Raw genomic sequence first — 23,084 nt, 5'->3', positions numbered from 1 at the left:
TAGCAATGTCTTATTCAATGAAGGCTAACAGCAAATGTTGCAAATATAAATTGCCCTGATCCTTCCTAATATTAGCCTGCAGTGACTTTACATCACCTACATTGATGTATGGATAAAGTATGGCCATCAACACTAACATTTTCAGCACCTGCCAGTCGTAGAGCATTTGATGAGCCTCTGTCCTGACTCCTGGCTTCACTGGTTGGGATTTTGAGACCAGCACCCACTTATTGTCACCAGTAAAAGTTACTGCTGGTCCTGCATGTCTTTGGGCTCTCCTTTAATGAAGTATCTTGTCATCTGGTTTCAGAGGTTCACCTACAGTGCTCATTGTGACCATAGAGTGTTGGCCTCCCAAAGAGCTGTACTTCTCTGTCAAGGACCTGCCCTCCAAAGCTGTTCCCTCTTCAGCTTCTGAGCAGATGAAGTACTCTGTTCTTTTAGTGATCCCCAGGCCACCATCATTTACTAGGGATCTTCCGTCTGTCACCAAAACAATAACATCACTTGACCCCTCTTACTGATCTCGGAGGCCTCTTAAAGGTTATAAACAGTCAGTATAAGGCCTTTTTAGTTGTTGCAGTGATAGTAAGTGCTGTATTTGCCATTGGTCACCATGACATATTTCCCATCAGCTAGAAGGTTAAGGATGAGCACTCTGAGAACATGCTTGGGAGTCTTCAAATAGATCCCCCACATCCTTCTGGCTGTAATGCCACTTGGGAAGAGATTGGCATACTTGTAAACATCTGCATGTCCCATAATACTGGATGACATTACTGAACATAGACAGCAGGATGTGGTTTTCCTTGCTTTTTCAGTCTCCCATCTCTTTCCAAGAGCCCTTCTCACAAAAACTTGCTTTGACTGGGAATCAGTGTGATGCTATCTTGAGGTGCCTTGTAGCCAGAGTTAGACCAATTAATTGCCAGCGAAGGGGAAGACCTTCAATGGAAGATCTTTTTGCTGGGCAGGAAGCATGTCTCATTCTGAACTTAATGAGAGATCAGCAATGCTACCTTTCCTTTATAGGTAGTTGAGTATGCTGTTAGTTTAAGGTGCTACCTGTTGGCCTGTGTTGGCCTGTCTTCTCAAATCTTAGAAGCATGTTGGTGCTGCTTGCAGTTCACCTTTGTTATCTGTGGTTCTTTTTCTCTGCCTTGACTGGATGATGAGAGGGGAGCCCAAGGGATAGGCTCCTTAGTCCCATCAAGGATAAGTTTTCCTCTTCATTGATTGCCATCTCGCATAGAAGCAGGTAGGATCGAAACAATCTGGTTGGACACATAGGACTGTAAAGGGCAATTTGAGTCACAAAGTCCAGTCTGTTTTTTCTGAACCATAGGGAGAAACTGTGCGGGAACAAAGGAAACCTGCTGAAAAAATGTAGCTGGAGAACAAGATTAAAGCAGTAGGCATAGTACCTTGGGTGGGAAAAAGCTTCGTATTGGAGTTTCTGGTTATATGTGACTCAAGTGACCAGCCTGCTTTGTAAGAGCTGTTTTTGCTGGCTACCCTTTGCTGCTTAAATTGTGGATCATTTGAATTGTGTTTGAGAGAAGTGATGTATTTTTCCCTTTGAGTTTGGGGATGGGCAGAAACAAGGAAATGGGTTTGGTCTGAAAAAAACCCCCCACAGGTTTGGTCTGGCAAATCTCTGATTTCCTAAACCTCTGTAGTCCATGGGATAGTCTCTCATTTAGGATATTCTCAATATGGAGTTACTGTTTTACATTCTTAGAAACATTAATAAAGACCAAAAGAGATGACAGTGCAACAACAGAAGTTTTGATTCCACCAAAAGAGCAATTTTAAGCATTAAGAAAGAGCTTTTAAAATTGGGGAGGGAAATTGGTATAAAAGTTCACTTAAACTGAGGGAGCAGGAAGCTCAGTTACCTTCCTTTTGGTTTCCATAAATGAAAGGGAACTTCTTTTCTTGACAATCCATTGGGATTTTTGAATGTGGCAGAATAAGTAAGGAATGCATTTAGTTACAAAGCAGAGTATCCTATATACTAGCACAAAATGTATTCAAAGACCCTTGAGTTCTCTGCAGAAAACTGCAAGAGAGTCCCTTACAGAGGTGATTGAAAGCCATTGCACAGGAAATCAACTTCTCATCCTGTACATAAACATGAGCCAATTCTACTATATCTGGCTCTCATGGCAGTACACACAGTAAATTGTTAACCCCATCACCTGACCTAACCATTTATCTTTACTTCTCGGTATAGTTTTGGCAACTGCTGAGTAATGAAAGAAACATGGAATGCAGATAGCTGGAAAAAAAAAACAAAAAACCAACCAAAAAAAACCCCAACAAAAAAACAACAAAACCACTCTCCCCACCACCCCACACCCAGTTACAAACAGCCTTTTAAAACAGCAAACGAGGAGAAAATGAGAAATTGCCTGATGCAGCGGGAGGATCTTAAATATGGTTAGTATATAACAGAATTAACATCTCTGTAGAATAACAGACATGCGAAGCATGGATTTTCAATCCTTCACATCTCTTCGTTATGCTAGCATTGTGCTAGCACAAATAAATTAATAACTCCCCATAATATTTGTGGAACTAATAACCATAGCGCCTTTCAGATTTTTGAGATGTAAGCTGTGTGTGTTTTTAATGTTATATGTTATACATGAAGGTTGGCTGAAATAGGTTATTCTGCTTATAGAGTATTGTTCCTATATGAGGATTCAGGCTATGTACTCACAGCTGCTACTCTCCAACATGGACTCTCAGTTCCACTAAAATCAATAGCTGGCACAGCAGGGTACTGTTGTATGGTGTGTAAATAAATGGGTGTCATTGTGTCTCACTTTTTTTTTTTTTTTCTTTTCCCCTTTCAGATTTAGATTTGCTTTTTTTCAGGCATATATCAGTGTGTGTTTGCAATGCAGGCAATACGAAGCATAGCTGCTTAGGGAGAAAGAATCTCTTCCCCCACCCCCTTTTTATACTTCCCAATACGATTTTCAAATAAACAACAATTGCATTAATTATATTAATTATCTCTTAACAATCTCAGGAAAAAAAACCAAATAAAATAGAAATCCATTTTGCAAGTGTCAGCTTTATGCCAAAAAGGAATTCATAGTTGCCCAGTAGGCAGCTATCTTACATACCAAGATGTAGGAAAAGTGTTGTAGTAAGAGTGTCTTAATTCTGTTACAACAATTTATCTTCCTTCTTCCCATAAGTCTTGCACCTATAGTTGAAGGTATATGATAGTTGTGGTTATGGGATGTAAGAGCTACAGATCTGCTTTTCAATAAACTGACTTTGAAGTTCTGTTTCATGCATTTTCTTTTTTATTCATGCATCTGGTCATATAGAGTGGTTTACTTTTTTTGGCTGCAGACTTGGCAGATACAAAATGCAGATGTTGTTCTTCTGACTTAAGCTGCTATTTTAAGCTTTTTGGCCAGCGGTTGAAAATTTTAGGCTTGGTTGTTTATTTGCTTATCATCAAAGTGGTTTTTGTCATATAATTCATATGCAAGTATTAGCTTTCTATGTTTACTTTCAGAGTTTGAGATTAACAGTATGGTCTTTTTTTTTCTTTCCTTTTTTTAAACCAGCATGCTCTTTTGATTAATAATACAGTAGAACATGTTATGCTTCAGAGAGCTTTTATTTGCCAAAAACCAGCCCAGCCCAACCCTCACATTGTGCTGCAGTGCTTTCCCTTTAAGAAAACCATATCTCTCTCCAGATGCCTGCATCTCTTTGATACAGAAGGGTACACTAAGTTCCATCTATAAACAGAATCCACTAATTAAGAGTAATTGCTTCGGAGATTGGTACAGACTATTCAGCATCAGATGCATGTTCCTCGCAGATATCCATTAGCCTCTAATAAGATAATGCAGATGTGCCAGTCTGTTTCCTGTTTCCTTCTATTGTACCTTTATTGCCGTATATGGACCAATGGGATGGGCTGAACAATAAGTGGATGTCCTTTTGCTCCCAGAGCCCTTCTCAAAGGAATGTTTGTTATTAGATTGCTTTTTCTGTTTAGTTTCACATCACTATGCTAATAAAGGAAACATAACACTCCAAAGGCTTTTTTTTTTTTTTTTTTTTTTACTTCTGCCACGGTAACTAGTTTATTGTTTAATTAAATCTCGTTGGATAGCCAAGGAAACAAAAATGCAACATCTCACAGTCAATGAGGACCAGTGGAAAACAGAGTATGCCCCTTTATGAAATAAAGTTTCCATGCATTTTTAAGAGTTTAAAGGCAGCGTGGTTATTGTGTTGCTGTATCTGACTGATTTACACTTGAGTTGTGCTAAATCTGCTGAATTATTCAGTACTACTCAATGCAACACCATCAGCTGGCATAATAGAAGGCATATGCATAATCAGGGATTTCAGTACAAACTATACATTAAATACAGTAAGAGTTCTCAAAACTGTTAGATCTTGACTTGTTTTGAAAACAGCATTAGAATATGTCTCAAAGCCACCTAATAAATAAGGACGCTGTCAACTCTGTCCCTTGGGAAAAAGATGTAATATATTGTTGAAAGGTTTTGCATGCAAAATTTCTCTGGAATTGTTTTTGTTGCAGGGAGAGGAGCAACTTGCTTCTCCTGTGTTACTTCTCAGGCTGCCCTTGCAGTCCAGAGGTTCCTGTTTTAGGAGTTAGCCTAAGATTTAAGAGAGGGGGGATTTTTAGCGTTGGCAAGAAAATGGGAAATGAACTTAGAAGAGACTTCCTCCGTGACCCTGGAAACTTTGGGGACAACTGTGCTGCAGACCGCCAGGCCTGGAGCAGCAAATTCCCCAGCGCCCAGCTCTGTGCAGAGCATGTCCTTGTGTCGGCGTGCCTCTCCTGTGTTCGTGGTTTTGTCCCCAATTGTAATGGAAGAGCAACAGCGGTTTGCTATGGTAGAAGTGTGTAGGGATGGTGGATTTAGCTTAAAAGTTTGCTGGGCGCCACAGTTGTGGATATCTTAAAATGACTGCTGAATTTCAAACATTGCTGCAGGTAGGGCAGAACTCCCCACTGACCTAGGGAAGAAAAAAAGACAAAAATACTGCTTTACTTGCAGTGCTGACAACTTAATTCCCTGCTATGGACAGTGAGAGGGGAGGAAGAGCAATGTGGAGTCAGGGTGGTGTTGGCAGAAGAGAGGACAGACCATAACCTTCCTGCTGGCACAGGACTATTGGCCAAGCCTCCTGCTTTGGCTTCTTGCCTATCCAGCTGTTGATGTGCGTCAAAGTCACCTGTAACAGCAAAAGGATTTTATGAATTGAAATAAAATCTTGTGCAAGAGAAAAATTCAGAAGGTTGCATTATGTTACAGTAATACTAAATATTGTTACCAAATGTAAGCTAAATAGCAACATAGTGAATGAAAATCAATTCATTTAATACTTTCTAGGAGAGCTGACAGATGTGTGGAAAGCAAAACTCTTTTCTTTAGTAAAGCCTGTGGAAAATGCATTGGAAATTAAGACAACAAGAAAAGTTGGGTCACTGTTTATCTGGCAAAATTTGGCGCTTATATGTGAAAATTTGTGGTTTTAAACTTCTGCTCAGTTACACAAACAGAGATGAGATGTGGAAGAGACAGGTACACCTGCTGCATTAACTGCAGCTGATAAATATTCTGTCTGCTCTGTACTAGAGCTACTGTAGCCTCCTTCCCCTGTGGCCATCTGCTTTATCACTGAAGTCGAGTCAATAAAAGGCCTGTAAAAACCAAAAAGGAGGCGTATGTTCTGTCAAAGAAGAGTCATTGGCCGCTGTTCAATGCGATGTAGTGCACAATGTGATCATCTCTTGGTGAGCCTTCAAAGAAACTTTTCTGTATGATCCTTTTCCATACTGTTCATACTAAGGGTCTTGTACTCATGAACAGTCCCTAAGGGCAAGTTTAATGGAAGAGGATTTTCATCATATACTGGTGTTGTGGTTTAACCCCAGCTGGCAACTAAACCCTACGCAGCCGCTCAACTCTCTCTCCTCCGTGGGTTGGGGGGGGAGAATTGGAAGAGTAAAAGTGAGAACACTTGTGGGTTGAGATAAAGACAGCTTAATAGGTAAGGCAAAAGCCACACGCAAGCAAAGCAGAACAAGGAATCCATTCACCACTGCCCATTGGCAGGCAGGTGTTTGGCCATCTCCAGGAAAGCAGGGCTCCATCACACCTAATGGTGACTTGGGAAGACAAAGGCCATCACTCTGAACGTCCCCCCCCTTCCTTCTTCTTCCCCCAACCTTATATGCTGAGCATGACATCGTATGGTCCGGAATATCCCTGTGGTCAGTTGGGGTCAGCTGTCCCGGCTGTGTCCCCTCCCAACTCCTTGTGCCCCCCCAGCCTCCTCGCTGGTGGGGTGGGGTGAGGAGTAGAAAAGGCCTTGGCTCTGTGTGAGCCCTGCTCAGCAGCAACGACAACATCCCTGTGTTATCAACACTGTTTTCAGCACAAATCCAAAACATGGTCCCATACTAGCTACTGTAAAGAAAATTAACTCTATCCCAGCCAAAACCAGTACAACTGGGTAGATCCTCTGAAATGCCTTGATGACAGCCATTCTCTGAAAATTTTGTCTGATATGTACAGGGCAGAAATCTATGCTGTTGCCTCACATGAGTGGGTGTTCAGCTACTGCCAAGGTGACTCTGTGATGAGTTTGGCTTGCTCCTTTTGGGGTTGCTCCTCAGCTGTGGTAGCTGGTTCTTCCTGCCCTGTTTAGGGTAAGCTTGTTAGCTCTATCCTCAAGGGAATCCTGGTGTAGGCCAGAAGAGAGCATGGTCAAGGTCCACATGGCATGGAAAGGATGGGGCTTGCTTCTGGGCAAGTGTCACAGTCCAGAGAGGACATGCTCCTTCAGCTGTGGGGCGTTTACCATAGCAAGTGACAGCAAAGAAAAGTCTCCTTCTCAAAGCTGGCACCCGTACAGTGCCTTAAGCACTGTGATGCAGGTTTAGTTGAGCAAAAAAGGTGTTTTCACCTTGGAACCATCTGCAGCCTAGACATCTGCGACTGATGTCTAAAGCTGGGATCTTCATCAGTGAGTTTAGGGGCATGAACATGTCAGTCTGGTGACACGAGTCAAGTCTTGCCTTAGGAATTGTCTTTAGTGCCATGGAACTGGCATGAATGGGGACAACTGATCTTTGGGTTTTCTGTGCTGCAGCACTTTCTACTTTGTGATGTCCTCTGCTGTGCAGTGATGGAGGTGATGGGTCTGTAATGTCTGTTAGCAGAGCTGGTGACTTGAAGTACCTTGGTAACCACAGAACATGAGTGGCTTCTTCTTTACAGGAAGCTGGAGTTGTTGGAATGTAGGCGTCCGCTTGCGATTTTCTTCTCGACCATAATATAGATGTTCAGCCACATGCACGTTTATAACATCCTGCTGCTCCTGAGGAACACTACTTGGAGTTAAATTATATGCTGTTTAGAGTATCATACCTCTTATGCTATCCATCTCTGGCACAGCTATCTGCAGGAAATTTTCTGCCACAAGGTGTGAAAGGAGGGTGATTTTTGAGTAAGGCAAGAGAAACTTGCTTTCTGGTAGTAATTTCAGTATATAATTATACCTCACGTAAAATTATAAGCATGCAGAACTATAGGATTGTAATCTAGTTTTGGCACCGTCAGATATTTCATATGGAGTTGCATACTGGGGAGCTGTAATACTGCTGCACTTTGTCATCACCAGTTCCATCACAGAACACGTTTCTGCAGTGGTGAGGAAGTGACCGAAGAGTTTCCCTGAGTGCCCTTCCCCCCACCCCCCCGGAGGAGTTACTTCTTTTCTGAATACTTGTCACTTAAATATACAGATATGTCCAATGTTGCAGTTCTGGGAATTTTTATAATTTATTATGAGCTCTGCATTTTTCTGGCTAATAGAAATATAATTGGAGGTATTAGTTTTATTACACGAATTTTATTTCCAGAGCCCTACATCATTTAAAAATAGGTGACCATGTTCTGTGATTAATTTAATGTGTAGATTTTTAGGGCTGGTTTTCATCAACATCCTTCTCCTCTTTGTTTTTCTGCAAACATTTTGAAGCGCGGTTATTTTTGCCGGCTCTTGTGGAATTGCTTTAGAAAACATTAGTTCTTTGTGTATTCCTTTGATACTTGGCTTTCCTTGTCTCTTAAGCTTCATAAAGTTTTAGCTAGGTAAAACAGTCACCTGTGATGGTTCATCTCATTTTGTGTTGTTAATGAGTTGATATATTTTGGCTTTTGAGGCTTCCTCAAAAGATCTGCCTGGTTTCACCGGTCTCCAGGCACGTGGTCTTCGAGCTCGGTGTGGCCAACAGCTGTGCGTTAGCTCGCTATACTCCCTGTTACAGTCTCATCTATGCATACGTCTGTCTCCGTTAGCATTAAAGGTATTTTGTGCATAATTTACACAGTTATCAAATACTTACAAGCTACATTTCTGTTATCCCCAAGCACGCTGCACTCAGCAGAAATGGCTGTCTGAAAACATGCACAGCTGGTAACCTTTGCTGGTATTCCACACAGAGCAGAAACACTCTGCTGCTCTCTGACAGGCAAACATATGCATTCGGGCTTGGGTTTTTTTCCTTTTTTTTCCTCGCTCGTTTAATTCTTAATGACAACTAGTAGACTGAGTAGCAGTAGTGATAGTCAACATTGTGTTGTCACAGTTTCCCTCCTCTGGCATCAGTTTTGCTTTGTGACCTTGACAAGTCATTTCACTGCTGCCTTTGTTTTCCCACCCAAAAATCTTTTTGCCCTTGGTTTCAGGCTATAATTTCAAAGAATTACGAATAAAAATACTGTGTAGCGGTGGATGTTGTTACTGATCGCTGACTGTAGCAGATGCAAGGGCGTAGCAGGTTGTCTCGGGAAACAAAGCCTTCGGGCAGCGCTGGGCTGCCTTGCTTTTGGGTGGTTGAGTTTGGTCTGTGGCTCCTACTGTCTTCCCCCAGCAGCGTGTGTTGGAGGAGATGGGTAACTCCTCGTGCAGGAGCCGGCTGCAGCGCTCGCTGGCTTTTGCCTGGAGCACTGCACAAATAACTGCAGGAGTAGTGTTCGCAATGGGGAGCAGTTGCAGCCTTCTCAGTAGCTCTCGACACCAGTAGCACTTACTAGTGTTGCACAAACAGGTTGTTTCCAAGAAGACCAGCCCTTCACTGTACATAGACTTAAATGGCTATGGTGGGAGCAAATTTCCCTGCTGAGAATAGCACAAGTATTGCCATGTTCTCAGCCTGAGTTTTTTGGTAGAGAGACTGAGAAAATGAGGACCCCTCGGTAGGTGCCAGTCATTTGGGTGAAACACTGAGGAAGGCATGTGTAGCTCTGGATGACTTTGAAGATGGTGGTCATGAGAGCAAGCGAGTTACCTAGCAGGGCACAGGAGCAGTGTGTCGCCATTATGTCACTCACTCACTCAGCTTATGAAATAACAGGTGCTTGTTTATTTGGTGTTAAAGGCAGTTCCCCCTTCCAAAAAAAAGAAAAATTAAAGTAGAGAGAATGATCAGTGAGGTATCTCTTCAGTGATAATAAGATAAACTAACTATCCTTTATGAGAACAATCATTGATAAACCAAATGATGTTTTAACAGCCCAATACAAAATCACCCTCAGACACAGTTCCCCAGTGCCCTCTGCCTGAGCCATGGCATTGAAGTGAGCAGGGAGCTTCCTCAGTGTCATTTGTTCTGTAGCTTGTGGGGGAAACGGAAAGCTTTCACGTACCCGGAAATTATTCAGAAGTTGATTTTTTTTTTTTTTTCCCCTCTCCCGGTGTCACAATTTTGGGTAATTATAGATGCATTGGTTTTAAAACTGGCAGTTTCCAAAACAAGATTATGTCTGACCAGAAATTGCTTTTTGTGTAACACATTGGGCAGGGAAATCAAGTTAATGGGTGTTCTGCTGTTAACTTCAGTAGAGTGAGAATTTTACCCCCAGGTAAACCATAAAGCTGATCTTGTAGGAGACTGATAAATAAGTAATCACTTATCAAAAGTAGCAAATGGATAAAAGGTTTTCCTATGTGTATAAATTAAAAAACAAAAATGTTATAATCAATATATTGTTCTCTTCTTCCCACAGACTATATCAGTATGCATCTGTAGAGAGCAACTGTCCTCCCAGAAAAACATCTGCATAAGCAACTGAACTGCGCCCTGATACCCAGAGTAAGAAGACTTTCTGTCCACAGTCTGCAGAGCAAGAATGTCCTGGAAAAGAGAACAGTAGGAAGCAGCGATGAAATATAAGACGGACCTGATCTAGTGAATTACATTTTCATCATCACACAATCCAGCTCAAGCCATACCTTCAGGCTTGACAGCCCTCCTCATTCACAAGTTGTAGTATCTAGTTGCTGGCCTGGAGTGATGCAACATAATATTTATACACTGTGAGGTGTTAACATGACAACCAGTAGCCGCACATGTCCAGTACCAGCAGTGAACGGACATATGACTCACTATCCATCAGCACCATATCCATTACTGTTTCCTCCAGTCATCGGTGGACTGTCGCTACCTTCCCTCCATGGACTCCAGAGTCACCCACCAACTAGTGGATGCAGCACCCCGTCACCTGCAAGTAAGTGCTTGGTATTAATAGCTTTTATTGACCAGATTTCCTCTAAAAAAGACTGATCGTGTTTGTTCTGAAATTATTTTGAGAATAATTGCAGTTGTTCATCTGTAATGTATTTTACTTGGGCAAAGAGTATGCATTTGTTTTGAAATACCATTTTCACTTAATCTTGTTTTTATAAAAATAAACATGCAACTATATGACATAGCAAAGCTGTGGAAACCAGGGGTGATAAAACCTGCTATGGATTTTGGCATATCCCGCATTATTGTGCTAGCTGCAGAATCCAGTGTTGTGTTTAAAGAAAAATGGGCTGTTGTGTATTCATGAACAACGATGGTTCCTCAGTACAGAATTCTCATAAATTGCACAGTAATTAATACTGCTTTCGTTTTCTTCTGTAAGTAACTGCTTTCCTCCTGGGCAGCTTGTGAAGAGCAGCCCCGTGGACAGCTGGTAGCTGTGAGCTGGCTATGGCAGCAGAATGAGCCCTTGAGTCTACGGCTGAGTTCCACGTGCAGCGCTCTCGCAATTTCAGCATTGCTGAGTGTATTAGCTGGGCAAGTTTTTTCATCGCTTTATGACGAACACACATTTTCTGCTTGGTCTTGGTTTTATATGTGTTTAAGTGGATCCAAACAAAGCTGTCCCAGGTATAAACTCTTTAAGTAGCATCACACAGACAAGACACTGAAGGTCTGCAGTCTCTGAACTTGCAGAGGGTGTTGTATGGGTGATGTATTTATCGCCCATATGAGGAAGACCAGAATGTATACGGCTTTGCAGGTCAGTTTGTTGTGAAGGCCCTTGTCTAAATACATTACTGTGATTGTTCAATATGAGAAGGTCTTGACTGAACAGAACATTTGCAGAACAACTACACTTTCTACTAAAGGAAAAGGAGACTTGTTAACAGCAGTGCCTCTAATACATCTTTCAACAGAAAGCACACAAAGTTAGCGTTGCAAACGTGAATGGGAAACCACAGTGAAGACAAAACTTATGAAGAGTGAAGTTGTGGGGTTTGTGCTGCCTAATACTAATTCTGGCTTCATGTCTCGCATATGCATGTTTGAAGACTGGGCAGTCTTGAAGTAAAGTGTTTTTGGGTTTTTTTCCAGTTAATGTGGACAGTTTTCATCCAGTCACATGTGGGAGGAGGTCTAATTGGGTCAGGCTTCTATTTGTCCTGTTTTATTGCAGGGTGTTTATCTTTACTGGAGGTGAAAAACAAAACACTTTCAGCCAGAAGGTCTACAAGTAACTGTTCAACTTTACAATCCTATTAGAAATTATCCTGGTTAATTATCAGAATACCATACTGAATTTATCCCCTGATATTGCAAGAACACTCACCTGTTGAAGAAATAGTGTTATTAGTTAATGGGAACTTTTTCCCTGAGGCATACATTGGTAAATACCAAATACATATGATCAGATATGCAGAGTTTTTCTTTTCCACAAGTTGTTCTTGTGGAATTAAGACTGTGTTGCAGATGCACTATTAATGATTAATAAACCACTCAGTGTTCAGCCTTTGCAAAAAGTAGTGCTAAGTATGAATTTCTGTCAGTATGCAAAGTAAGTGGCTACTACTGAATCTTTGAGTTTGTGTCTTCATGCCCTGGTCCCAGCATTTTCAGGGTAGTATTTTTGTTGAGGTGCTTTGCAGCAGTGGCTTGCCTTGACTGAGCATGAAAGCCTGGCAGCTGTTTGGCATAGCTCAAGGCAGTAGTGTTTGAAAATACCAGCTAAAGTTGGCAAGATAGGGAGGAGAATTTCTTTTCAGACACAGTCCCCTGCAGGATGACTCTTCTGGTTTGTACTACTCTGTTTGCTTACCTTTGGTGGCAACAGTCTCTCTTGTTTTGAAACCTGTAGACTTCTTATTCTGGAGCTTGAGGTTAATATCACTGGAGTTAAGGGGACAAGTTCTTGGAAGCAAGCAGGTTGAGCTTTGGGTTATATTTCAGGTTTTTGTTTTTCATTATGGAATTTTTTTTTTTTTGTTACAATGAATCCGCCCATGGCCCAAGGTCAGTATGATTGATGGCCTCTACTAAAGTTAGAACTTATACTGGGTGGTGGAAGAATATAGATCTTGCTCGCAAAGACCTGAAGAAATTAAAGTTTGGCCAAACCACTGCTCTCTACATTCTTGAAGCTATTGTACTATTTATCTTCCAGATTTCTTTCCATTCATCCAAAATCCAATAGAAATAATTTTACATAACAGGAATACTATAAAGATATCCTTAATTTTTTTAAAACAATGCAGTTCAACAGCTTTTGTTCGAAGTTACAATCATTTAAGCCTTCATGTTATTGTCCTGTTTTATTTAGTTCTGTCTTGGTTTTAGACTTTCCATGATGGCAGATAAACTTATATCAAGTTGCATTAAGTTATCTTAATCTACAGTTGGGGTAGGTATCTCCAGTCCTATTAAACAGACAACAGTATTTTAGACATATGAATTTGTGAGCACAAGGGGCTGAGAATAAGCGTTCAGGATGGAGTGATTTAGTTTCACTGATGTTAATAATGGTGCTGCCTCTGTGACCTGTGACTCGGCTTCTGTTTTTATACTGAGATACATAGTGCAAAATACTTAATAATTAGAGGGCTGGTCACAGTGCTAACAAGGTCAGAAGATGAAAAAATATCACTTTTACACATACATGAACTGTGCATTAGCACGGAACGAGACTACGGTCAAGAAGATCGTTACTTTTATAAGTCCGATTGATTTACCTATCACTGTATTACCCCATACAGCACAGAGCAGATGTCTTCACTCCTGAGATCAGATGGCATGCAGGCTTCCCTGGTTGCATTAATAATGAGGAATTGCATCTATATTTAAAAAAAAAAAAAAAATTAGCAAAGGTTGTTTCAGGAAGTTACTGCTTAGCTCATTTAGAAATGGTAAGGGAAGGCAAAACTGGAGGCATTCCCGTGCTTTTTGGGTCGTGCGCCAGCCTGTCCCAGACCAACAGGGTTTGTCTCTCTGCCAGACTGGGAGCAGCTGTGGGAGATGGCTGCTTAACAAAAGTCCTGCAGAGCCTGACATGTTTGCAACAGGAAAATCACAAAACGTTAGTGAAATATTTGGGGGAGGAATAAATAAATATGGGCAAATATTGTTACACAACATTTTATTAAAGTAAAAGCATCTTAGGTTTGGGCAAGTAGTGGTCACGCAGGCACACACAGGCAATTCTGGTATCTGGGTGGCACTGCTCTTCGTTAGTCCTGGAAGAAGGGGCCCATCTTGCAGTCATGAGACCTAATGCTGGTAATGCTGTTGCCAGAGACCGGTAAGGGAACTGTCACAATGTGAGAATACCAGCTTAAAAAGAGTTTACCTTCTTTATAAAGCATCTGTTGTGGATGTAACTGCAACTTTTAATTTATAGAAAAAGACTAATTATAAAAATTAGGCTTAACCCCCCCCCCCAAAACTACAAAAAAACTCTAACCAAGTGAAGCATCACCTGAAATTTGAGAAGGAAGGTATGTAAAAGCTACGCAGATCATCATAGTATATCCACTGCATTGAAAACCAACGAGTAAAGTACTGTCTTTATGTTATGGCTGCTGGAACTGCAAGGCACACAGCAATGTTGCAGTTTTATAGGTGAATCTCAGCATGGGGAAGATGAAGCCATGCTGCTCATTGGTGGAGTATCTTTGTAAGACTGGTTTCTGTAATGTTACTTCACCAGAATGAGTTTTACAGAATTAGTTTAACATGGATAAAGACCACTCCATGACAAAGCCAGTTGGTGTGAGCTGGAGACTGGCATGGGGAGGAAAAAAAATTAATCTGAGCTAATGCTGTGATGAAAGTAATCCCTGATGAAATTAAAGTAGGGTCTAGTCAATAACCACTGTGGGAGCCACTAAATAGTAAAACACTTTGGTCGGCAATTGTTCGCTTTCTGCTTGGATTGAGCATCCTGCTTGAATGGGGCGATGTGCGTAGCCCATGGCATTCGATGGGAGCAATCCCATATTCTACCTCTAGACCCTCCACATTTTGGTCCTTAGCATGCCAATGTGAGCCTTTGGATCCTTGATATTCTGCCTTCATTTGTTGCAAAGGAGGAGTAGGAGTAGCTTGGTAAGGGGGCAGGGGAGAGCGGTGAGCCTGATACAAGAATGTACTGGAATTTATATAAACTTAGTAAGATTGCTTCATCCAGATAGTTTAAAAAAAAAAAAAAATCTGAATGTGTTATTCAGAGGCCTGTTGGGATGTCAAGGAGAAAAATCCATACTAAGGTCATTCATTGTATTTTAGCCGAGCTTTTCCATACTTTTCTGTCTGGGGTGTTTTAAAAGTACATTGTAAAAAATAAAGGACTTTATATCCTGTTTTATGTAAATCTTCTAAGTATGAGAAAAGGTATGGAAAGTAAGATCATCTGAGAGAACTGAAAAAGGTAGACAAGGAGCTAACTACAGCATTACTTCTGGGTAGTGCTATGTAAATACTAATTATTAATATTTACTGGTCAGTATTGCATCTCAGGCTTTTCAGACATGCTCAGGCCAGGCAGATTGTTGTTTTAAGCACTGTTTTTTGCTGGAATTATTTTTCCTTCCATTACTGCTGGTTATTTACCACTTGAACTTCAACTTAAAGATTGCTTGCTTCCCCACCACCACCCGCCCCGGGAAATGGTTTTTCCACTGATATCATTAAAAGAGTACAGTTAAATACAGAGTTACTGGTGTAGTACTGCAAGATATTTTTGCCAGCCCCACCCGTTGCAGGAATTCATTTACTTTTCCAGTTCTGTTGTTAATCATTATATTGACACAGAAAGTCCTCCCAAAAGCACTCTTTGGCAGATTGCATTAAATATGAATAGCAGATATTCATTACGATGTGTTGCCCCCAAGAGAACTCTAAACTATCTGCACTACTCATGAACAGGCAAATACACTAATTCTCCAGCTATTCAAATTATTTTCAAATAGTTTAGTGTGTCTCTAATAAAAACAAGAATGTCTCTGTTTCCCTTAATTACTTAGAAGGTCAAGGGCTCCCACATCTCACTTTACTTCACAAAATGGGGAATATTTCTGTTGGAGGTTGGAGTATGGTTAATACATGATGGATTTTCTTCCCTCAGCATAGTTACTGAGGCAAGTGCTGTCTGTAATGGAATAAAAAAAAAAAACCCTCAGCACTCTTTGGTGCTCTGGAATTGTCTAAAATAATATTATAATAGTTGTATTGAATTAGGAAAAAATACATGAATCAACCTTGCATGATTATGTCGTTGAGCTTTTTCACGCTTTCTAAATTTAGTGTGGCTGTCTCTTTTTTTCCAGTTCTGTCTCCCTAGGAAGACTTGCTACATAGTCATTTACACATATCTACAATTAACAGATGACTTTTAAGACTTTTAATATACCTATTCCATGCATGTGTTACACATCTTTATTGAAAAGACAGAACATGTGTTTGCATTCAGAAAGAGGGGGATAAACAGAATATGAATATCAGATTTCAGCTACAGCCAGTGTTGCCTCATGCTGGCAAGTCTGAGGAGCAATATCCAGGTGATACCATGCAGATATCACTCATGACCTTGGAAATCACCATTTCTTTTCAGTTCTTCCTTTTGTTTATGTTGTGGGTTTTTTCCTACTTGGGCTCTTTGTGCAGCTTGAAAGCATCCATGCTTTGATTAGTAAAACTGTTACATTGTCATTTTCTCATTCTAGTTAATCTGAAACTATCAAAAATTTAAACCTATTTTTTCACATTAGAGCTGCTTCTTTCAGTACTGCCACTTTCTAAAAAACACAGGAGTGCCTCTCGACTCAGCGCAGCTAGAGGCTCTTGCCGTAGCTCTGCCCTGCTGAGGTGAGTCCTCGGCACCCTGCGGATGCAGTCCACTTCGGATTTTTGCGGGCAGCATGCTCATCTGCAAGAAATCAGTTCTGGGTGTGTATAGACAGGAATTTGCTTCCTGGGAGGAAGCCGAATTTAGAAATTGTCTACTCTGGCAGGGTGAGCGCATGGTGTAATTCTGGCACGTGCTGCATAATGGCTCTGCGCATCCCTTGTAGACCTGCTGTAGTCTGAAGGAGCCTGGCGTTTGGAAGTCTAATAGGAGCTGTCAGAGAATTGCTCCTTCCCTCCTTATGGGCCCCGAAGCAAGGAAATTCCCCAACAAAATGCCTTCTTACCTAAGGTTGGAAATATGTTTCTGTGGGGTATTGCGAACGACCTTTTCCTTTGCTCTGGCCCAACAAAAATAACACCCCGTAGCTCCCAGTGCTGGGGACGTCAGGAATGAGGAGCGAAGGGCTGGTTCTAGTCCCCCACTGCCAGGTCCTACTGGGTGACCTCTCCGTTGCCCCTCCACCCGGTGATGGTGTGTTCGGTGTCCATTCACCCACTGCAAATGAAATACACAGTGTATTGTTCAAAAGGAATATAATGCCAGACTTCAGGTTTGGCGGCGTAGCGGCACCCAAAGTTTTCTCAATGTCTGATGTGTTTTCAATCCAAATCGATAGGTGCAATCTTCCGAAATTGTTAATTGTGTGATAGTTCCTGGTATTAAAAATGAACATAAGCTTTCATTTTGCCAGGTTTCCATCTGAAGGCATATATTTAGCAGCTACGGTTTTAAGAAAATCTAATCATGTTATTTTAATTACGTGGAGTTTCCATTCAGTCACGTTGCTGTGTTCAAAAGGCATGTCACCATGGGGTTTTTGTAAATATCTTTCTTTCTTTTTTTTTTTTTTTTTTTTTTTTTTAGCTAAAATGTACTTTTTATTTTGCCTCAATGCTGGTCTTGGTAAGACTTCCCTCCTTTACTCTTCTTGGGTTGTTAGTTTGTGTTTACTGTGCTTTTAGCAATATGCGGCATTTAATTGGGAAGCCTTATTAAAGATTCGGATAGGGCAAATTTTCTTCAGGAGAGATCGATTTATGGTTTTTCTCAGCTACAATATCTTCCCCTTTTGCCTATTAAGGGAATATGGGGAACAAGTTGTGTTATGTGGACTTTTCAGCTGTATCAATGACAGCATGTTTCCCATTTAAAATGATAAATACCCACCCTATCTGATGCATCCCGAAAGGGCAGGGAATCCTTTTTCCCTTCCTTTGTCCTTCAGCACTCCGTTTCCTTTCGTACTGCCCAGAATAGGCCTACATCAGTAATATTCATAAATGATTTACAAAAGTAATTCCTGTGTAATAGCTTGGGACGTCAAGATTTTATGATGCTGCCAGATGTGCTATCAAACAAAATTATCTGGTTCAAAAAACTTGTGATAAATCTAGTCAGAGAAAATTCCCCAGGGCAAACTCACCCTCTACAAAAGTAACTATGTCTCATAAAATTGTTAGATTCTCCTTTACCACATGTTTGAAATCAGACTTAAAGCAACAGTTTTATTCATGTGCAAACTTGGGTTTGGGATAAACTAACAAACAGGAAGGACTGGCCTTAAGCAACAGAAAACTCCTTTCCTTTCAAAACACCATGCGCGCTCAGAGGAAATGTCAGAGTAAATATCAGAAATATTCGGAAAACCAGAACCTGCATCCCTAAGATACTCAACTGTTTTGTCTAGATAATGCATTTTTAGAAAGTAGTTGTATCCTAAATATAGTGGGTCTCATCTGGGTTAGGCTGCTGAGCTGCTGATGGCTGTATCTGAGCACCCTGAAGCTGCGCACTGAGCAGCGTGCCCGACATCTGCCGTGTGTGTGTGTGTGTTCATTCCTTCGTAGTCTCCACGGGGGGAGTGGATGGGCAGCAAGGTGCGTGTTTTGGCTGGGAGTTCAGGTTCTGAAGGAGCGAAAGCGCTGGAGGTGCACTGGAAGTCTCTGTATGGCCGTGCCTACGTGCTGGAGAAGGCTGGACCAAGGCAATGCGCCTTTGGCTTAGACCTGCAGTTTTATGGTGGTCCTTGTTTCTCGGGAAAGCCCCCGAGGAATTCCAGCTGCCTGCACAAATGAGCATCACCAGCAGAAGTAGTTCAGTTACGTCGAGGGAGCAAAGATTTTGAGCATGATTTTCATCCCATAGTTAAAGGTGTTTGGGAGAGGGGCTGAAAGTCCTGGCTGGGAGCTTTTGGGGGAGAAGTGCGGAGTTCAGGCGATGGAAGAGTTTGGTTCAGCATTTCTTGGGAGCCCAGAGCAGAGCATGAGAGGTGGGTCTGGAGGGCTTGTGGTGTGCCATGTCCCTGGGGAATGCGCTTCTGCTTTCAGAGTAGTCCGAGATGCTCGTTCATGGGCTCAGTGTGATGCCTGCTGTTACACAACACGCTTGCTTATAGCTTAAATATAGATGGAAGTCAGCTTATGTATGCAAGCAATAGGTGTGGACCCCCAGGTGGAGCTTGGTCTTTGCTATTTCTCAGCGCTGAAGGCCAGTCAAATTTGGTTTAACCTCAGCATTAGCTTTCCTGAGTTTCGTATGTTTAAATCTGAGACTTGCACTAAGGCTCAGACTCACTTTTTTAAAGAACTCTGAACTGCAAGAAATAAAGACAGAACATTTTTTCAAAAAAAAAAAGAAAGGAGAAATGCTGTGGAAAACTCACAAAAATACTTTCCTCGTTCTTTTACCTTCCTAGGGATGGATTCAGATCCCAGCACAGGCGCACAGCTCCTGCGAGGGCTGTGGAGACTGCCTGCAGTCACAACTGGAGATCATCCTCTACCATGTGCGTGCAAAAATTATCTAGTTGCTTCTCAGAAATTAATCTCCCTTGATCTTTCAGCTAGATCAGTAAGGGCATGTAAGAGTGGATAGTGTTCATTCTGTAAATTTAAGACTCAGGCGCTTTTCAAAAGCTGGCTTTTACTAAGGATGTATTTTGATATTTGCAGTAATGCAGGAATATAATTTCTGAGATATCATGGGGGGGGGATGTATGCTTATGCAGTTTTCACTTCTCAAAGCTAAAAGTTTTCAGGTATGTTTCAAGGCTTCATAACATACCTAACTAGAACCTTTTACAACCTGTAATGGTTTTTTACAGTCAATTTTTAAATACTTAAAAATTCAGTTTTATGAAGGAAATGCCAAAAGTCCTTTAAATATAGCTGTAATAGCATCACTTTTCCCTCCCTGTATTTAAAAACAAAAAGAAAGACATTCTTTAACAGTACTGAATACTCCAGGGGAGAAAGGTGGTATCCTGCTGCCTGCACTGCGCAGCCTGCAGCTGTTATTGGAGATTCTGCCCCAAGGGCTTGCAAAACCTCTGGGCTCTAACAACCTCTGCAACTGTATTTGAGGGAGGAAAAACTTGGCTCCCTTTTAAGATCAAAAGTGTCCAAGCCAAAAAGCTGGAGCTCTGCCCTGTCACAGTTGGGTCACCGTCAGTGGAAAATGGAGCGCAATTTCCTGTGCATTGTGATTTTATTTGGGTACCATGCAAGTAGTGATGTTACACTGCCGTGGAGCACAGCATCTGACAGGGGCAATACCTAGGGGCTACAGCAGAGCCAATGGAAATCCCCATTATTTCTATCCTTATTCCCTTCTTATCCTCATTCCTTCCAGCCAGTGAGCGATACTTGTTTGAGGGTAACGATCCTGTAGAGAGACGCACAGGCGTTAAGTCTAGAGCCCTGAAATGAGGCCATGTTGTAAATCTGCAGTCTTTGGAAGAATTCACTTGCATACCAGCATTACCTAAAAGCTATCAGCGAAGGCATTTGGTGGGAAATAGAACTGTATCATGTAAACAAATCTGTTTATTATATATTGCTTTTGCATAGCAATTCCAGGATCAAGAGTTCTGTTATTTGAGAAATTAAATCCTGCGAGAATCATTAAAAGTATAGAAATAGTGATGTCATTACAAAATTAACTAGCTATAAACCCACGGGGTGACATATCAATTCATAAAGGGAATAGCAAAACATAATGCAGGGCACATCTGCTGCTCTGATTCCTGCAGAACCATCAGCCTATTGGTATCTGCAGACCACTTGAAATTGAACATCTGTTAGAAGCACTCGAAAAAGCAGCAGGAGAAGCCGTACACCTTGCAAAACCCTTTGCTGTCGGTACCATCATCATTTCAATAGTGTATTTTTACAAAAATTGTTGTAAGTCCCCTTCAAGTCCTAGATCTTCCTGGCATTGTTTCTTAAATAGTGACAGCATGAGTAATTGTAAAAATAACATGGACTTTTCTAAGGACTTTCCTAACATTTTTATTACTTTTTATTTATTATACCGCTGCAACGTACAAACTGCTATAGAGTTTCCAAACAAAGAGAGAGATATGATCTCTGTTCCAAATAGCTCAGAATCAAGAAAAGGAAGGCACATGAAGAGTAAGAGAAAGGGACATGACTTCTGGGCCGAGCGATGGGAGGTGAAAAAAGGCTCACATCCTAGAAATGCAAAGCTGAATTTGGGGCTTCTAAAAAAAATGGCTGGGTGCTTAGAAACAAGACAACCTGTGGAGACTGACCTGCTTCTTGTGAAGACCAACAGTAAGATGCTGCAGCTTATTTCCCAAAACCTGCGTGCACAGTCAGTGATTGATTAAGTATCGTAATTGAACTGCAATTGAACTGCTTCATCTTAACTCTTAACTGAACCGGTCAGGTTGACAGTAAGTTTCCCCTAGCTGCGTGGTCTGGCAGAGTCCAACTAATTGGCAATTTTCTTCTGTTTAACAAAACCAGAAATATAGTTAAGCCAGAGACAGAAAGATTTCACTATTGATTAGCGGTGGTTGGTTTTGCAAGGTGACCTGACAGACATTTGGAATGCATCAGCTGTCTCATGGTGCCGCAGCCAAACATCTTGGAGCACGGCTTGCTCTCCTCCGCTTTTATTACTTGCAGAAGAAGCAAACTCTGCCAGGATGTTATTGGAAAGGATGTTTGCCATTTTAATATGTAGTTACTCGCACAAACTCGATGAAAACATATTGCAATATGTTTGATTTTTAAGAATAGGTAATTGTATTTACTTGTAGTAAAAAATGTGAATCATTGCTGTAAATTATTTGGGAAGGTGAATTAAAACATATAGCGCAAGTCACAAAAAAATGCTCAGTTTTATTCAACTTGACATGTACCAAAAGTATTGTACTGGAAATACTCCCCATTTCACTTTTTTCAATAACCAAAGAATTTTTACCTTGTCGTCCAAGATGAAGCTGGAGCTTTCCATAAGCAAGGTAAAGCCTAACTGAGGCGGTCCATCACTAGTGCAAGTATATGGGAAGTTGCTAATGTGGGCAGTTTAAATGGGGTTTCTGCCAAACCATTGTCACTATTGTGAAGTGCTCCGCATGTGTGCTGGTGGGTTTCTAACAGTGTGTGGAATATTATACACTGGTTATCCCAGAATTTAAAAACATAATGAAGTGTACATAGGAAGAGCATTACCACTAAAAAAGTGTGGGATATGTGCATTTTTTTCTCCCTACATGTTGCTTGGTAATCCATTTTTTTAGTCAGTTCTGAGCCCATGCAACTTCTTTGGCTGCCCAGAAGACTCCACAGTTATAGTCCCAGTAAGAAAGCAATGAAGTGATAAGAAATGTGTGCCCCTGTTTGGTAAACTTTGTCTTTTGGCGGAGTGGGGGGGGGGCAGTGTTTCAGAAGGTCTAAACAAAATTGTTAAGGCTGCTCTCCTGAGGCCGTACTGCTGCAAGGGCTCTCTGGAGCTGATGCCTCTCCTTTCTCATCTGATGCACTGGGCACATTTTGAGGTGTAGCAGGTTTCTTCTCTTTGGAGGAAAAATGTAGTTTGGGGGTCAGATCTGTTGTTTGAGGCTGGCAAAGAGCTATTCAGTAATGTACAATCACAAAAGGAATTCAGCACCCAAAGTCCCTTTCCTTACCTGTCGCTTCGAGTTGCAGTCCACCTGCCCATCACCCAGGAGCTCTCCCTTTTATCTTTTTCTTTACTTTCTTGCCTCTGCAAGTTGTCTGGTTGTGTCTGGTTTTATTTAATTGATTTCTGTGGTGTTTGTGTGCTTCTGTGCTTTTATCCCATGTGTATAATTACAGAAAATGTTTCTGCTCCCTTTTTCCTTACTGGAAGAATTGCTTTGTATTTATCCTCAAAGTGGAAGGGTGGCATCTTCAGTGAGATGTTGTCTTTGGTGTGAGGGGGACCTTTTTAGGAAGGTTAGGCTGGTTCTTGGCAGCCAAGAAAAGGGGAGAGCATGGTTTGGGAGGGGGCTTATGCCTGGATGGTGACACAGGAGGCAGCTGGTTCCTGGGATTTGGTGTAAAACAACTTGTAAAAATGTGGGAGCCAGTGAACAAGTTAAATTTCTAAGTTTCTCAGAGATGACACCAGCTGACGGGGGCTTTTCACCTGTGTCTGCCGAGCACTGGTCACCCCACAAAAGTAATGGAGAAGGCGTTGGAGCCATGCTGCTGAGTCACATCACCTTTATCGAGTTTCCAGTCACAAGGGTGATGGTAAGCGTGTGTGACGATTTGAGAAAAATGTTGATCATTG

General features: G+C 41.5%; 1 protein-coding gene across 6 annotated transcripts in view; it reads left to right on the top strand.

Moving 5' to 3' along the window:
• Window positions 1-23,084, top strand: part of RARB (retinoic acid receptor beta) — a 337,201-nt gene that overhangs the window by 126,725 nt on the left and 187,392 nt on the right. For all 6 annotated transcript variants that reach the window (XM_069771329.1, XM_069771374.1, XM_069771318.1 and 3 more), the window contains one exon: window positions 10,095-10,595. In XM_069771329.1, the coding sequence (XP_069627430.1) occupies window positions 10,418-10,595 (178 nt within the window). In that variant the 5' untranslated portion in view covers window positions 10,095-10,417. The remainder of the gene's footprint in view (window positions 1-10,094; window positions 10,596-23,084) is intronic.

This window comes from Haliaeetus albicilla, chromosome 2 (genome assembly GCF_947461875.1).
Source record: "Haliaeetus albicilla chromosome 2, bHalAlb1.1, whole genome shotgun sequence".
Taxonomy (NCBI): Eukaryota; Metazoa; Chordata; class Aves; order Accipitriformes; family Accipitridae; genus Haliaeetus; species Haliaeetus albicilla.
Note: the sequence above shows the minus strand (reverse complement) of the source record. Positions and strands in the feature narration are given on the sequence as shown.